The sequence below is a fragment of the Colius striatus genome, chromosome 4, assembly GCF_028858725.1.
Source record: "Colius striatus isolate bColStr4 chromosome 4, bColStr4.1.hap1, whole genome shotgun sequence".
NCBI classification, from domain to species: domain Eukaryota; kingdom Metazoa; phylum Chordata; class Aves; order Coliiformes; family Coliidae; genus Colius; species Colius striatus.
Genome location: NC_084762.1, coordinates 46308130 through 46326389, shown reverse-complemented (window position 1 = coordinate 46326389; position 18260 = coordinate 46308130). Strand labels below are relative to the sequence as shown.

Below are 18260 nucleotides of genomic sequence, written 5' to 3'. Positions count from 1 at the left end.
TTGGCTGTCTGGTTCTTACACTGTAGTCTAGTGCTACTATGTTTTAACTACTGATCTTATATTAGTGTAAAGGAAAAAACAAGGATCAATCAATAAAGCATGATTTTGGTTTCAACGGTATTGTGAACAGCCTGTTTATTTCGGGGCTGAAAGCTGTTTGACTTTATTGCAGCTTTAGTGAGGAAAAAGCCAATGAAACCTAATTCCTTCTAAAAATATATTATTCTTTTCTTTTAGAGGGCAAGCCAGAGAAATTTTCAGTGGGTCTTTTAGACCTTCCTTTTCGAGTTGGAGTGCCTTTTAATATTCCATTGGAATTGCAGGATGAATTTGGTCATGCAACTCAGTTGACAACTGACATTAAACCAATTCTTGAAGCTAGGTAATTCAATCTTCTCTCTCTTTTAGTTTGATTTTCTTATTGTCCTTTCTTCATGTGACATTAATATAGTAATTCTTCAGGGTTTGTCTGTGTGATACACTGGATACTTTTCACATTAAGTTGCAGTTTTGCTTTCATTTCTATATCTCAAAGTGTCTTATATACGAAAGCACCGTGTTTATCTTCAAATTGATTCTGTTTTGTTTTCTATGTATTTTTCTAGTGGATTGACATTGCACTATGGAGGAATAACTACAGGAACAAAGTGTGTCATTAAGGGTGTCACTGCTAAAGGCTGTATAAATAATTGCCAGGGCAAGGTAGGCTGACATTTAAAGTTGAAGTGACATACATATAAAAAATAACAGAGCAAATAATTTTTGTGTGAAATGGATTGTCACACAGTGTTATCTAAGTTTGGTCTACATTAATTGGCTAAAGGTATTTCATGGGTATTTTCAGATGGTCTCCTACAGCTCTAGCTGTCTTTTCCAGAACTGTACTCTGTTAGTTGATGAGACTCTGGTGTTGAAAATTATTTAAGCCAAATCATCCTGGTGACTTTTGCACTGAAATACCATAGGGAGCACTGAAAACTTTCATTCTTGTAGTTAAGATGGTGACTAGTACCAGCTATTATGAGTGGTAGCTATTTGAGGTTCTCTAAATGTTTCCAAAATGCTGGTTTCACCTCTGTACCGCAAACGTCATCCAAATCTAACCTGTTGCTGATGGATTCTCAGCACCTAGTCAAGCTGCTAATTTACTGTAAAAGCCAAAAATTTATGTTACATGATAAAAATATTTATTTCATAAAACAAATCATAATGCTTCTGATAAATGTAGATTTGAAGATTTTTTTTAAAATATTTAAAAATAATGTATATAGCATATTTACACAGTGTTCCAAGGAGGTCCTGATCCTTTCATTTAGTCTTGCAGTGTTATATAAGTAAAGACAAAGCTAGGAAATGAGGTAACTGAAGGTACCCCATTGTACTGTTGATATTGTTGCTAATGGAAAGGTGTGTATAGAGATAGAGAAGAGGGAGCTTATACCTGCTTATTCACATTTGGAAGGTATTGAATGTAATAAATTTTCTAGGTAAAGGTCAGTATTTAAGGTGTAGGGCAAGAATAATGACAGAAAATATAAGTAGATTATGAGAAATAAAGTGTGTAGGAACAAAACTGCCAGGCTGTGGCAATGCATAAATTCACTGAAGGTCAAGATCAAGAGTCAGTTGATGAACTTGCAGTACAGAAATAATATTGTTCTATAATAATGGAAAAGAGAAGTTGTTATTTGCTTATGGGCCTTAATTACACAAAATTTTGGAGGCAATACAGAGACTGGCACTGAAAACAGCAGTTATAGTTTATGTAAAAAAAATACTGTTTAAGGTGATAATGAAAAATTAAGGTAAAAATCAGGATGATGGGACAGCAGACCAAAACAAATAGAATTTTAAAACATGAATACAGTGTAATTTTTGGTGCTTAATTTAAATTAGGAAGCAGAGAAGAAAATAGGAGAACTTTTCAGCACCTTGTGTAAGTTAATTTTGAAATGGTAGCAGAACAGTTAAATATGTCTGAGAAAGAGCTAGTTACAGGATTCTGGAAAGGTTTTAAAAGGAGAATGTGAGTGAGACAACAAAAAGGAAGAAAGTGAAAGCATGGGGAAAAAATGAAGTTTTTTAGAGAAAGGAGTAAGGAAAACCATGTGAAAGGAATAATCATGCCAAATAGAGAGGAGAAACTTGAGACAGGAAATAAAGAATATTGCGGTTGTCAACAAAGGAAGCACTGATAGAGAAGAAAACCAGACTTCATTACCTCTGCAGTCATTGATTTAATTCCACCTAAACCAGTCAAGACAGAGGGAAGTATGTTTTGATCGTGGATGGCATCCAAGAGACAATTTTAAGAGAAGTGTGCAAGCAATATGCTTGCATGAAAAAGACTGCTCCCTTACAGGATTTTGAATACAATCAGGAGACAGGTAAAAAAGAGAGTTTGAAAAAGGAAAATAGTATTTATTCTTCTTTTAATTTTAAAGTACACTGCAATATACATAGAGGCGGACTTTGAAACAAAGGAAAGTAGATAAAAGGATCATGAAGGATAAGGGAAAAGAACACTTCCCTAGAGGACACAGATGCTGAAAGATTAAATGTAATGAAGTTAAAGGTATCAACTGATTTAATTAAAAATCATGCAGTATTAAAATGGGAGTATTGAGCAAAAAAGTCTGTATTGCAGAAAAGGAGTTGAAACTATAATGAAGGGGAGCATGGGTGAGGACTGTCTAGTACATGAATGCGAAGCTTGATTGAATGAACTACTGAAGAGTTCAACTTGCTAACATTACTAATAGCTACCAGCTATACTGGTTTCATGTGGTCTTATTTTCTAACTTATTTTTTTTCCCTCCAGTCCCCCAACAGTTTACTGTATTTTGCCTTTCCCTTTTCTTGTAAGTCCCCATTTGGTTTAGTGGGGCTCCAGCTGATGTGCTGCAATGCTTCCAGGCAGAGCAGTGTGGTTGGCTGGCTGGTCAGAGCAGGAGAGTTTTGATGCACTTGTGTAGCCAGCCATCAGCAGGGGAGCTCGTATGTTTGAAGTGGCTGCATTTGTGATGCATCTACTTGGCCTCATTGCACTTTCTGCTTCTCTTACCTAGGAAACAAAAAGAATTGCCTGATTGTTTTCATCCAATCTACAAAGTGTTAATGTTGCATATACCCTGTCAGGCATGGGAAAGGCATAAACCCTAGGAAACTAAAAATTTCCAGCGGCAGTATTTCTGAACGTGTGAAAATGACAGCTCATTAATTGTATCTAAATATTCTCAATTACCAAAGATGTCAAACAGGAAATTCACTTATATGCAGTGCAACTGTTATTTTGAAGTTGGAGCTTTTAAAGATTATTGATCAGACAGCTTCTTTCTCTGATTTTAATGTGAAAATCAGTCTTAGTGATACAGTAGTATAGCAGTTAGTTTTCTTATGGCCTTATTCAAAGATTAAATGGATGGTAATTGTGGTACCTTCAGGCAATCAGCTAAGGAATAATGCACACGGACTTGCAGACTTAAAAACAACTCTTTTCACTGATACTATTTTGTACTGGAAAAAAATCTTGATTTATGTTGTAGTGCAAGAAAATTTTGATAGACTTTTGAAATTTACATATATATGAATTGACATGATTATGTGAGATATCCTTAAACAAAACCAGATCGTAAATTAATATTTAAAATACTCTTTTCATTAGAACTTTCATCTGAAGGTTACTTTACCGGGTTTGAAAGAAGACACACAAGTCTCGAAAATAAGATTGCAGCCTGGTAAGTATGCTTAAAATATTTAGTGAATTTCTGTTTAACTCTATTCTGACACTTATTTATGAAATAGTTGTCCCAAGAAGGTAAAATATTTAGTAAGGCATAAACAAGGATATTCTGGCTCATACAAGTGATAACTGAAACTAAATAAAGCTAAGGCCATATCATTAATAGTCCAATCTTGTCTGTTATTCTGGCAACTGGAGTTTTCTTACTTGAGACTAACTTTTCACTTCTTTAAGTTTTTTTCTCTTCTAGCACCATTGAATGAATGAATTTCTTCTCAATTTTCTTTACCGTTAGGCCCTTTAACCTATATTAACCTGCATTGACCTGTTCTCTCTGTAGAAAACATCTTGTGAATGAGTAAGTGCTCATTCAGTTTCTTAACCTTAGCAAAGGGGGAATGCTTTGGCAGTTACGATTGTCTGAAATTTTTAGGGTTACGTGTTGTTTTTATCATAATGCAAGAGAGGAACAGAAGTCTGTAGTTCCACTGCCCTGACCAGAACCTAGGTTCTTCTGGATTTCAGGGATAAGGCTAATTTTTGGCCTCTTAGATTTCCAAACTTTAGGCTTTCTCATCCCATTTTGCAGAGAAATTTTGTAATTCAAACTTTGTCAGAGGAACAATGCAGAATTTATTCCATTATTCTTTGTTTTGAGGAGTTAAGGCTTCATGTAGAAAATGGAGTGGAATGACCTGACTTGAGACAGGTTGTATTGTGTATTGCTTAGTGATTTGCCTTGGACTGAAGGCAACTTCATCCTTCATTAGAATCTTGCTTTTGGCAATGTAGATGTGCGTCACTACCTCTTTCTTCTCTTTGGACAGATCCTTGGCATTGAAATCTACTTTGTCAGGAGAGAGTGAATAAAAGCTATTTCAGGCTTGTTGTTCAACCAGTGAGTTTGAAACTGAAGTATTAATGAATGATGTATAAAGAATGTTTCTGAAAAATGGCTTTCTTTGTTCTTTCAGAGCTTGGTCTTTTAATAGTAATCTATTAGTTCCTTTTCTTTTTAAAAACTGGTAAAATAATTACATTTTCCAGAGAGTAGACTTACTTGAATAGCTTCACTTTACTATCCAAATAATGCCAACAAAATTTTCTTTTCCTTTTATTTGTATGTAAGTTTTGACTGTGGTGACTTTGATAATCATGATGTGCAGCAGTTTAATTGATCAGATATCTCAGTGTTAGTATATTTGGGTTTAACATGTCAAGAGACATCTCCAGGTTTCTTTTTGATGAATATGAATCTATATGGTAGCACTATGTCATCTGTTTACAGCTTGTATACACTAAAATTCATCATGTTTGTCTAACTATTCCTTACTGAATTCATTCAAAACATTTGCAGGTGATTTATATTGAAGGGCAGGAAGTGTCTAGAACTTCTTGGGATAAACCAATACACTTGAACTGGTCTAAATGGTTCGTTACCACAAATACCTTTGTAGCTTGGCTTTTAACACTTTTTGAGATAGCAAAACCTGAAATCCAATGTCCCACTAGTTATCTGAAATACAACCACTGTTCTGCAATTATGCATTTTTACAGGCCCGCCTCGTCAGTTGAAAGTAAAACCTGATTCCGAAATTCTAAAGATTGAAAATGGTACAGCTTTCCCCTTTCAGGTTGAAGTATTGGATGAATCAGGAAACATAACAGCACAGCCAAAATTGATTGTTCACTGTAAGGTAAGCTGCATTTCATTGTGTCATAAAGGTTTTGATACTTGCTTTTTTTAAAAACTGGGAAAGGAGCCTATTTTGGCATCTAGATAGAATTTCTTAAAAAATGCTTCTGAAGATTCTCTAGCGTAGTAGCCATAGCTGTTACTCTATTATGAGTTATTAAATAAGTTTCAAAATCAGAGCAACTGAGCGTTAGAAATGGGAGATAAAATGACATGAGGATATATAGGTAAATTTTTAAGCTATTTTAGGTCATACAGATGACTTTTGATTTTTTTTTACAACTGAAAATGCAAGTTTAGTGCTTAAAAATAACATTGGGTAAGGCTAGTGTCACAAGCACTTATCTAAGTTCAGAAGGGAGTGCAGGTGTTACTGAATTTTAGCAGTAAAACAAATTTGTCCTTTGGACCTAGGAGGTTTTTTAACTAATTAAAGTGACTCTTCACATTCTAGTGAAATAGGACTTCTAGCAAGAACAGGTAAACTTTTTTTTTTTTCTGATGCAAAATAGTCTACTTTCCACTTACACTTTATATGCCTACATTCTCTTACTGTAGACTGGCCTTGCAGTAGTATAATATGTTGAACATGGTATTTACATTCTGTTTAATGTGTGATTTTTAGAAAATTAATGAAAATGAGATGTATTTAACAGCTTCAGTGAATTTATTGCCGTAATGACAAAAGATACTAGTGTTTATGTGTTAATACAAATGTCTTGGGATAACCCCTGCTGGCAACTAAGCCCCACACAGCTGATTGCTCACTCCCACCTGGTGCGATGGGAGAGAAAATCAGAAGAATAAAAGTGAGAAAACTCATGGCTTGAGATAAAGACAGTTTAATAAGCAAAGCAAAAGCTGCACATGCAAGCAAAGCAAAACAAAAAAAGGAATTCATTCACCACATCCCACTGGCAGCAAGTGTTCAGCCATCTCCAGGAAAGCAGGGTTCCAGAACACAGAACAGTTGCTTGGGAAGATAAACACAATCTCTCCAAATCCTCTCCCCTTCCTTCTTCTCTCCTCAGTTCTATATGCTAAGTGTGACAGCATATAATATGAAATATCCATTGGGTCAGTTGGGGTTAGCTGTCCTGGCTGTGTTCCTTTCCATCTTCCCCTGCATCCCAAGCCTGCTTGCTGAGAGGGTGAGGTGAAAGGCAGAAAAGGCCTTGATTCTGTGCAAGCACTGCTCAGCAGTAACAAAAATGTCCCTGTGTCATCAACACTGTTTTCAGCACAAATCCAAAGCATGGACCCATTCTAACTACTGTGAAGAAAGCTGACTACATCTCAGCTAAAGCCAGCACATTTTCCACCCTTTATTCCAAACCATTTATGTCATGCTCAGGTCCCACACTATCCAGTACATGCTCATTACCACCTCCTTCTCATTCCCATCTTTTGATAGAGTGTGCAGATGTAATTTACTTAGTCTGTGGACTACCCCTGTAAAACGTTGTTAAAATGTCCACCAATGTCCAATGAGTGTATTTAGTGTATTAACTTTGGGCTCCATCTGTTATGGTGATCACTCAGAACAGGAGAGAGGTGATGTGTTCATGGAGTTATTGGGCACCAAGGCTAGCTAAGGTTGAGTCACTGCTGCACTTGCACTGGTTTTTGTAAGGCTTTACCTCCGTTTATTCAGGTGGTTCCTGCTATAGTAATTCCTAAATCACAGGTTACAACAATTTAAAGGTATTTCCATTGCAATCTCCACCCTGGTTCCTCTGGGACAGATTATAGGGTTTAACATTGCAATGAACTCCTCCTGTTGCCCCTGCTCCAGCATGGACTTGGCCACAGACTGCAGTCCCATAGGTTTGTACCTGTTCCAAGGAGAGCCTTGTCTATGAGCCAGTCTCTCTAGGGATATACGTGCTGTAACATTGACTTATCCACAGCAGCAGTCACTTTGATGTGCATCTATTCCAGCATGGCCTTCTCTGTGTGGATCACAGTGCCTTCAGAGATATACCTGAGTGACCTTAACAACAGCCACATTCCCTTCAGAATTAAACCTGCTCTATCCTGTGCTCATCCATGTCCAAATGCTTTGAGGTGCTCCAGGATAACTTCATGCATGGCCACTGATACTTCAGGGTGCACTTGTTGCAGCATGGATTGATCCACAGCCATAGATGCTTCAAGGTGTACCTTCTCATGCATGGACTTATCCTTGGGCCGCAGTCCCTTCAAAAGTGTACCTACTGCAACTCAGAAGTAACCACAGCCACAGACACTTAAAGATGTACCCTGCTCATGTGTGGACTCATCCACATGTCACAATCTATTCAACTTGAGTTTACACTGGAGGGCCAGCCTGTCCAGTACAGCAGGACAGAAACAGTGTCAATGCCCTGGCCATCTGCCAGCTCAGACCCATTGCTCTTGCTGTCATCAAAATGTTCCCAGGCACAGCAGGGTAAGATACTAAGTAGTAGAGCAAGTGTTGAAATTATCAATAAACAGCACTAATGAGCACTAGACTAATATATGGGAAAGCAATCAAGCCACATGGTGTGATGATTAGTAGTTAACCAGCAATAACAGATATCAATTCAATCTAGCACATTCCAAATAAATACATTGTTATCTTGAACCCTTCCAGTTGCCAAAAAGTACTGTTGTGATTTAACCCCAACTAAGCTAAGCACCACACAGCTAAAACCAGCACAACAAAAAAACAGTTGAACACACAGTAAATTTTACTTCTGTATCTTCTTTCTCTCACACATCCCTTATCACTTGCAAAAAAATATAGGTGTTGATCTTACAGGCTTCTGGAAAAGTGAAATCAAGTTTTTCTGTAAGTAATGCTATATATGCTTGGACTTGTACAAATAATAATTTCTGAAACAATCCTAGTACTGTAAAAGAAACCTGAAGTTTAATTTTATGTTTTAAATAGTTTTTAGGTGCTTCAAACCTTCCTGTGTATTCTGTGGACTGTAGTAACGCAGGAACAAACATTTTAACTGGTCCAGTTATACATGTACAGAATATCAAGAAAGACCAGATGCTGAAAGCAAGGATTGAAATACTTGTAAGTATTGATTGGGATGTTTGGGTGAACAAAAGGTTAAAAACAGTTTATTGTACTGAAGTATTTTCTGAATCAACCCCCAAAACTTACTGTTAGATACTGTAAGCCTGATAATCAGGTGGCTGCCTGTTCTCTTCTCTGGGAAGTTGTAAAAAGGCAAATATTTTTTTTCCATTGTTTCTTCACTTTTTAGTCTCAATTTCTAAAATCCCTGAAATATTTCATAAATATGCATTATTTCTAGGATTTTTCTTCCCCTTTTTGCTCCCTGGATCTTTCTGAGAAATTGCCTTAATTTCATAAAGATTTAGAGACAGAATAGATGTGGCAACACCTTCCCCAAAACTTTAGTGGAGTTTGTTTTTTCAGTGGTTTAATAAAGCTCTTGGAAGTCTGAATTTTTTAAATGCTGTTATACATACTAGTTGTCTGGTAGTAAGGAGAGCCACACTACTGCAGAAGATTAGACCTGTGGTGTGTTACCCTGAAAAATATGTATACAAATATGGGAAGATGACCTCTGTGAACGGATGCTTACAATTACTCTTAAGAAGTATTTTGTCAATTGTATAGCATAATACTTTTATGTTAGACAGTGTTTTCTAAATAGCTAGCATCAATTCCTAGTATCTGTTAAAAGTTGTTGGTATTCTGGCGTATCCTTTTGAATTACTTTTAACAAATCAAGACAACATGTTTTGACACCTGGGTCATACTTGGTAATCCAGATTAGTGCCATAGCCTGCTATGGAGTTATATTTATGCATACATGTATATTTTGTATCTTAATACACGTTTTCTTTCCCCATGCATAGAGTTGTAAAGATGTGCCACCAGTGGAAAAGATTATTAAACTTCTTCCTAGCAGTCATGTTGCAAGATTACAAGTCTTAAGTATGGATGGACAAAAAGCTATTCAAATTAAACATCAGGATGAAATTAATTGGCTTGCTGGTGACATCATGCGCAACCTTATATTTCAGATGTATGATGAAGGAGAAAGGGAGATACACATAACTCCCGCTATGGCAGAAAAAATCAAGGCAAGTCGTTTTGGGTAAACAGCAGCGTAATTGAGAGGAAAGCTACAGTGCTGATTCTCTGAAATCCATGACATGAGCCTACAAAATAATATTCCTCAAGACACTATTATTAAACATATGAACTTGAATCTTGGCTTAATAAATTTTTTAAAGTCCTTTTATTAGAATTGTGTCCTTAATCAGAGAAAAGCATTTAATAATATGTTAAATAATGCTTTAAGGTAGTACTAGGAAAAGTAGGTTAGTAGTTTCTAGCGCTTCTCCTGAGCATAATAAAATAGTTTTGACATAGTAATGATTCTTCAGATCTGGGACTTTCCCAAGACTTAAGAACTTTGAAAAAGCATGTTCCTTCATCAAGTTTTGCTTACCTGTGTTATCCCTCTGTCTGTGTAGACTTAATATATGGGGTTTTTTTGTGTGGGGCTTTTTTAGAGTAATTTTCTGTACTTGGGAAGATGACATTGATTACTGTCGGGAAATGCACAGGCTTTCCCTTTGATAGCTTCTGTTGATTCTGTGTTACTTCAACATATTTAGAATCACCACAGATCTAGCATGTAGCTAGTCATTAATAATTTTGCTTTTCATTAATTTAAGAAATTTTAATTTTAGGTTAACTGGACACCTAAAATTAACAGAGAACTGTTGATTCGGGGTTTATTACCTGACCTAAAAATACCGACATCAGTAAAAGATGTACGTTACTGTCTGATTACTTATCTTGATGACCATGTGTCTTTGGAGAGTGCATTCACAGTCAGGTTTGTTTATTTGAAATACATTTTTTATTAATTGTATCCAGCTCTGTAACTGATTTTCTAAGTATACATACACTGAAGAAGATGATTACTATCTTTGAAAACTTTCAGCAAACATTAACCTACAGAATAGTTACTTTTACTAAGGAGTCACTTCACTACTTACCAAAAAGAAATATCACTATGAAATTAACTGTTACCCTTACAGGGATCTGTAAAATAGATAAATAGCTAGAGGTTACTGCTTTGAAGCAAAAGATAGTATTTATCTAAACAAATGCAGGATGCCTTTCAAAAGTGACAGGCTGAACTTCAAAATTGCCTGTTTATCGCTCTTAGTAAGTCCAGGCAGTTAGGTCTAGTCATTGTGTCTTTATAAATTTTATGATTAATCTGATTCTAAATTGTTTCAGTGTATTTCCTGTGTTTTTAGTAGGTTAAAATTAAGTAACCAGGTCACAGCACACTAATGTGAGGAGTAAATTTGCAGCAATTAAACATTTCACATATCTGCAATAGGGGAAAAAAAATTACATGACTGAGCATTCAGATGCTTTTAAATATTGGGAGCATAGTGCTTGTAAAAACTTGTCCATGATGTATCACTGGCAAAGACAGATAAATTTTCAGTTTGATAGTATTTTCTGTTTTAGGAAGAGCAGAAAACCAGACTGAATTGATACCTCACTTTTCAAAAGGAAGTAGAACAATGGACTGATTTCTTGAATATTTTCAGAACATTTTGACTTACTGTTGAAAAGCAGTCTGAGATCAGTGAATTTCTGCTTAGTAGTAGTTGACATAAAAATTGACTGAAGGTCATTCTAATGGGATTTTTAAAGATCTCAATGTATTTTTTAACTTGGAAAACACAAAAGGAGCAAAAAACATCTTGTTGGATAACAGATGTCAGATAACTCTTAGATATTTTGGGAGCCAGCACATAACGTATGTTAACCTTCATGAAATGAACAAAAGGAAAGGTTGAGACTGTTTAAAAGCACCTCAAAAAATATATTTAAGAGATTAACACTAAGCATAGTTTAGGCTGATGACTTCTGCTTTATTGTGTCAAGAGAGAGTGGAAATCTGATATTTCATTTTTTGTGATGGTGATTCTCCATAATTTTTATGTGCTCTGGCTTTGTTTTGCTGTTAAGGAAGAAATGTACCACTAAATATTTTAAGCTATCTTAGTTGTAATCAAGGTCCTTCAGAAGTCAGCAAGTATTTTTGTAGCAAGAATGGTACCTTTTATGTTCATAGTACGACTAACGTTGATAATTCTAATTGGTTTTAGAGCAATATATCTATTTTAATATATGCACAGTTGTATGTTATTTTGACTTAGAGATGCTGAGATTGGCTTGGTTTTGGGTTTTTTTTTCAAAATCTAAAATATTCCATATTTGAATTCTGCTTTACCCAGCTAATCATCTGATCTATGATAAAATACTGGTAGAAAGTTGTTACAGATAAGATGAAATCCCATAACATTGCTGTGGTTTTTTATCTAAATAGTGCCTGATAAGCTTCCCCTGTTAATGTTGAGGTGAAAGCTGCTATGTAACTTGCATGCCCATGAGGTTCGAAACGAAAGGCTTGTAAATATGTGCAAGGATAAAACTAAAAAAAAAAAAATCCAGTCACAAGTGAGAGATAACTGCTGAATACTTAATCATACCTACTATTGTAAGTGATTATTATCATGAGAATTTTAAGGCAATTTTTATCTGCTAACATAGACCTCTACCTGATGAACCCAAACACATTAAATGTAAATTAAAAGGACCAAGCACACTGCAGCTGGGTGAAGAACTACAAGGTGAAGTTGGTGAGTATTTGCAGATTTATCAATTTCTTTAAGATGCTTTTCCATTTCTTTGCTGTTTATCAGCCAGTTATGTATATAGAGGTCATCAAAAGTGAATTACCTTCAACTAATATAATATAAAATTAAATATAAACCCCAAATTTATATTGTCTTTCATAGAAGAGTGATCAGATTTCTCTAATTGTTCTTTTACCATTCTGGAGTTACTGTCTGGTAAAATTTGCCTTCTTTAGTTTGTACTTTGGGACTTTCATCACACTGAGTTCAAATTGTTTGTAAGTTTTCGTTTAGGTCATATATTCTGAAATATTACAGGCCATAACAGCATTCAGACTATATTGTAGGCACTGACTTGGTTTAAGGTTAATTTAAACCTAAGAGGAAGGCACATTAGGGATCAGTCTTTTCTTCCAGTTTCCATACACAATTGCTGCCTGGAAAGAAATTAAAAGTTCTTACAGTTTTTTGACACATTGCTTGTGTGCAAGCAAGGAAAAGCACATAGGACAAATTAACAGGTTGAAAGACAGCTTTTGATTTAATTTTTTTTTTCTTTAGGGCAAGAAATCTTTTTATTCAAAAAAGTATGAAGCACAAAATATGTCCTGTATGTCTACATGACTCTCATGTGTGACTGTGTAGCCATGTATTTTTTAAAATACTCTTTTATCTTCACAAGATGGGGAGATCTTGTCAAGGTGTATAAATACTTGAAGAGAGTATGTAAAGAAGATGGAGCCAGGCTCTTACCAGTGGTATTCAGTAACAGGAAAAGAGGCAGTGGGCAGAAACTGAGACAGGAGGTTCCCTCTGGACAAGAGGGAACACTTTGTCACTGTAAGTGTAACCAAACATAGGCACAGGTTGCCCAGGAAGGCTGTGGAGTCTGTCCTTTGAGAAATTCCAAAGCTGTCTGGACACAATCCTGGGCAACCAGCTCTAGCTGGCCATGCTTGAGCTGGGAAGTTGGACAAGGTGTCCTCTAGAGATGCCTTCTAACCTCGGTCACTGTGATTCAGTAATACTGAGGTATACTCTCTTATTTTATGTATGTTCAGTATGTTTCTATTCCCTATGTTGTATAACATTTCATTAAAGCAGCTGGTGAGGTAATCATCTTAATAATAATTTTAATTTTCATAATCTTTTTTAACAGATGTAATCATTACAGACCAGTATGGAAATCAGGTTCAGACAATGACATCTGCATGTGTAAATTCCCTAGGAGTTTCTGGGCTTGGACTTGATAAATCAAATCTGAAAATAACTTGGCAGGTATTTATAAGATGTCATATAGTTTATTTCTCTGTGGACTTTGTACAAAGAATTGAACCAAAACTGTGGGGAAGGTAGCCAAATTAAACACTAGTTTTTAAGCTGTAAGGAGATAGAGCATTAAAACCTTACAGTCTTGTTCTAAGGAATACAGCAGCATCCGTTAAAAATATTATTCTAGCTGCAGGTATACAATATGGGGGACAGCTCAATTTATGCTTGAGACAGGTTTGCTTTGTTTCTAGTCCGTTGTTCTGTATCTTTTCTTTTACCTCACTTTTAATCTTCAGTGTTTGTTTCTGGTGGTACAGTTGATTTTAGAATCTTCTGAAGAACCTTTTACAATGGACTAATGATACTGTCTGACATAGTTTAATTTAAAATTATGTTTATACCTTTTAAAATTATACAGATGTTACTAAGTTTTAAGAAACATGAGTTTGAAATTGATCTTACACAAGCAGTCCATTTAAATTTAACAAAAGGAATAGAACTTCTTTAATTTTTAGTCGACTGTCTCACAGTAAAAACAGCAAATAGTGTCTAGTGGGCATAAATATGAAAACACCATATTGAAAAAAAAAGAATAAATTATACTTCCGTTTGTTCTTGATAAAATATTTTTATTTCTCAATAGGAAAGTACTCAAACAATGAGAGTAAAAGGTATTCGATTTAAAGCTTGTTTACTTGGAAGCAAAGAATTGTGCTTTGCTTGGCGTGAATTTTCTGACTTTCTCAGAGTAAATTTAACTCCAGGATCCCCTGCTAAATTGCAGTTTGTGGATTGGCCAGAGTTAGAAAAGGTAAGTTGAACAGTTTTGTTTTGGAAAAAAACAATGGAGTCACTAGTCAGCAGGTCTTTTTTTTCCAGAGCCATTTGGAGCATGGGATGCAAAGCTGAAAACTCTAATTTCTTAGTGTTGCTACTTCTAAAAATTGTCAGATTATGAAAGCTCTAGGGACATTTTTTTTATTTTACACGGGACAACATAACGCAATCAACCTTTTGAAATCTATCTGATCATATAGACATGTTTTAAATGAGATTGCGGGTGAGAAACATTTTTCATATAGAAGCTAATTACGTTAGCCTTTTAAAAGAAAACATATTTTGGAGGAATCTAATTTGTATGTGTGTGTATTCCTTAGCGTCTTACATTGTTTATTATGTCCTATTTGCTCTTGTACAAATCATGTATTTTGTTTGGTGCTGCGTTTTTGCTGTGGGATGGATCATAACATGGATATTCCACTGCTGTTTGCCAAAGATACTATCCTTAATGGTAGTAATAGATGGCAGCTTATCTTGCCTTCATGTGTTTTGGGTTTTTTTTTTTAATGTTTAGGATGTAGGATGACATTCCCAACGGTTTACAAGTGTTTTCAGTCAGAAAATGGGAAGGGAGTACAGTACTTTTATGAAATGAAAAGAATGGAGATTTTTATTTTTCAGTGTCTACTTTGACTGTTCAGATGATAGTGCTGAAGTTGCAGCAGAAAGCAAGAGAGTAGAAGCAGAAAAAAGAAAACTGGATATATGAATAGAAAACAGGCATGTTGGGAAAATGGATAAGGAAGTTATTGAAGAAAAGAATGAAACAAAAGGTTCAGGGAGTATCATAACTACTTTTACCCTCTAGAAAGCTCTCCAGGTGTGTTAGAAGAAAGTTTTAGGGCATCTGGTCTTTCTACAGCAAGGAAAGTGTTTGATGAGCCTCTTCAGAACTGTATTCTTCTTTTTAGTCAAATCAACAGGAGTAACATAAGCACTTCAGTTCAAGTAGTGCATTTTATAATGACAAGAAAATGTAAATGGGAAGACTCTAGAAATACCTTCCTGGAGATTTACAGTTCTGTCATGGTCTAGCTGTTATGGGAGATAAAAGTATGGAAAAGGTGGCACTATTGTTCTGGGGATTCCTTACCTACCATGAATGTCTGATTCGCCTAGAACAGAGTAATATAATGCATTTGTATCTCTTTCAGCCTGTTGCAGTGATTAATGGTAGAGAGCTGCAGAAGCCCCTTATTTTTCAGCTGTGTGATCAGTGGGGAAATCCAACTTCTGAACCTAATGTCAAAATCAGCCTTATAAAGAGTAATAACTTAAAGGTAAGCATAGGCCTCATGATATGAACTTTGTTTAATTCAAGTTTTTATTGTCATGCTTACCGTACCGTATTCATTTTCAAGACATTTTTGGAAAAGTGAATAAAATATAGGCACGCAAAACAATAATAAATCTCAGTATGAATAACTAATGTAAACAATTACTAGGACAGATTGCTCAGGTTCTTTTCATTATAACGATCACAAAACTAAATTCCTATAGTACAGTGTCCAAGTGTTTAATTAGGATACATTCTCGATCTTCTCCCTAATCTTCTTCTAAATTGTACATGCACACACCCCACCATATCCCTGACTTTACCTGAGATAAATTACTGAATAATAATAATATTAAAGTTACAGTCCAAACTGGCAATCAAATAATTTTTATCTCATGATTCTTTGATTGTCATTCCTGAATGTATGACTTACATAAAACTAGTCACCAGATTTACTCTCTACTTGGTTATCCCTGTGGAAAGCATAGGCAGTGAAAACCATATTAAAACAATGAGGATGCAAATTTAAGTATTTACCGTTCTTTCCACCCTGCCTCATAGTTCGGGATTGTTTTTTGTTTGCCTTAACCTACTGCATTTATGATGGCAGATGCAACTCCTTAGGGCATCTAGTTATGTTGTTTTTGACAGAAAATACAACCTTGACAGTAACATCGTATGGTTGTGCTTCCTAGTTATGATGTTATGATAGCGTGCTGTGTCCTTTCAGATACTATATCTCCCACCAGGAAGGACTTGTAGCATGTCTTAGAAAGTCTGCACACTCTATGCAAGTGGGATGTGTCTAGAAGAAAACATTCTGAAAGCCAAGGTGAATCATTGTTACAAAGTGTTTATTACACTGCACTCTTCCAGAGCAGAACACTGGTGTCATTTCTAAGAGTTACTTTCATACATTAGCAGAGCAGCCAACTCAGATCAGTATTCATGAGTATCTTGGAAAGCCTCTTTAGATAACTGTCTTGCCTTGGCATTTCAAATAGGTTGTATGCACAAAGGAAATGAGAAGCTTCTGAGAGCTGAAATTCTCAGATAAATTGTCTGTCTGTATTTCACATCTCATCCTCAAAGTCTCCTTTTTGAGTCAAAGTCTCCTCTTTGAGTCATCCTCAAAGCTTCCTCTTCTGACTTCTTCTTAAAAAGTGATCGTGGAGGTGTCTAATTGGTTCAGCCCCAGAAGTGGGTCTGGCTCAGAGCTGGGGAGAGTTTCAAGCAACTTCTTAGAGGAGCCATCATTACAGCCGCTTCTGCCTTACCAGAAAAGGCTGTCATGTCAAACCATGACAGCCGCTCAGTGGTGGATATGAACAAAGCACTGGTTCCTGTAAAACTTAAAACTTTGCATTCTGTGATGTACAATAATTTCAAATATTAACTTATTTTGTAAATATAGTCTTCAAAAGAGTTTATGAAATGTCTGACTATTTTCTTGGTATTTCTTTACAATGTTGCCTTCCATTTGAACCATTGAGCACTCTTTTTTTTGTCATTACTTTTCTCTAGTGACAAAGTAGGATAAATTTATGCTCCCATATACTGATGCGTTATGAATCAACTTTCACAATTTTTTCTCTTAAAGTACTTTCACTCTTTTAACTTACTGACGTGAGATTTGGGAAAGAACAGAATTCTGGAATAAGATTGCCCACATCACATATTCCAAAAACATTTTGGTTTTGTGTGAGTGAACACTAAACACCTCTTCTCCTGAAATTTTTGCTGAAATAGCAAAAGGAAAGCAATTTAATGACAAACTCTATTCAGATAACGACAAACATTTGCACCTCAATATTGCATTGCATCGTCAATGAAAAACATTTGTTTCCCTTGTTAGAGAGGAATTCACTGGAGAAGAACTCAGAATATATCCATGGCTTCCTTTCCTGTCCCCCAAACTCTAAAGCTACTATCTAAGGTTCTTTTGATATACTGACATTTCTTAGGTAAGCCTAAGGCAGCATACATTCAAATTTGCATAAGAGCGAGCTTCTACTTAATGAGTGTATCGATATTTTTTAAGATTCACACCTGTTTAGACACTCTATCTGCTGCATTGTTGTCCATAGTTTCAAAAAGATGTAGTTGATGAGGGAAATGAGGTGATAGGTTCTCTACCATGTATAAAGGCAAGTAGAGCTGAATGGTAAGTAGGCAATGTATTATTAGCATTTGATTAAATGCCATGTCTTACAGTACAGAGATTAGTCCTTGTTTGTCATTAAGTTTTGATAACTAAGGTGTTTGACTTCTTCACTTATAGCATTTTTCTTTAGGTTTTCTAGAAGTCCTACATTTTTGGCAATGGGATTAGAATAGGGGATGGGGAAGAGAGACACGTCTCTAGGGGTTTTTTTATTCCAGCTTTATGGTTCTTTAATTTTTACTACCCAGGAATCTCTTTGCAAATTGGAGAAACACTGTAAAAGGAAATAAATAGTTTGTAGAAGGTTTTAGAATCTGAAAACATACTCAAATTAACATATGCTATGGATGATAATGATAACATCAGTAGGAATTAAAGAAATAACATTAATAAAATACTTGAACATCTTAATGAACAAAAATACCTTAGTTCAGATACATTGTCTGTCTTCAAAAAATGACAGAATTCTCAAGCCCCTTAATATTGTGTTCACAGCATTGTATCTTTCTCTAAATTAGAGTGCAAAAATACAAAGAGGCTATTGCTTAAATGAAAGACAATATGCAGGCAAGTGAAGTGTACA

The 18260-nt window shown here is 35.5% G+C and overlaps 1 protein-coding gene across 2 annotated transcripts in view; it reads left to right on the top strand.

Annotated features, from left to right (window-relative positions):
• SMCHD1 (structural maintenance of chromosomes flexible hinge domain containing 1) overlaps positions 1-18260 on the top strand; it is a 76257-nt gene that overhangs the window by 37370 nt on the left and 20627 nt on the right. For both annotated transcript variants that reach the window (XM_061994725.1, XM_061994726.1), the window contains 11 exons: positions 238-382; positions 606-702; positions 3665-3737; positions 5300-5439; positions 8356-8490; positions 9306-9533; positions 10149-10297; positions 12040-12128; positions 13285-13403; positions 14041-14208; positions 15392-15517. In XM_061994725.1, the coding sequence (XP_061850709.1) occupies positions 238-382; positions 606-702; positions 3665-3737; positions 5300-5439; positions 8356-8490; positions 9306-9533; positions 10149-10297; positions 12040-12128; positions 13285-13403; positions 14041-14208; positions 15392-15517 (1469 nt within the window). The remainder of the gene's footprint in view (positions 1-237; positions 383-605; positions 703-3664; positions 3738-5299; positions 5440-8355; positions 8491-9305; positions 9534-10148; positions 10298-12039; positions 12129-13284; positions 13404-14040; positions 14209-15391; positions 15518-18260) is intronic.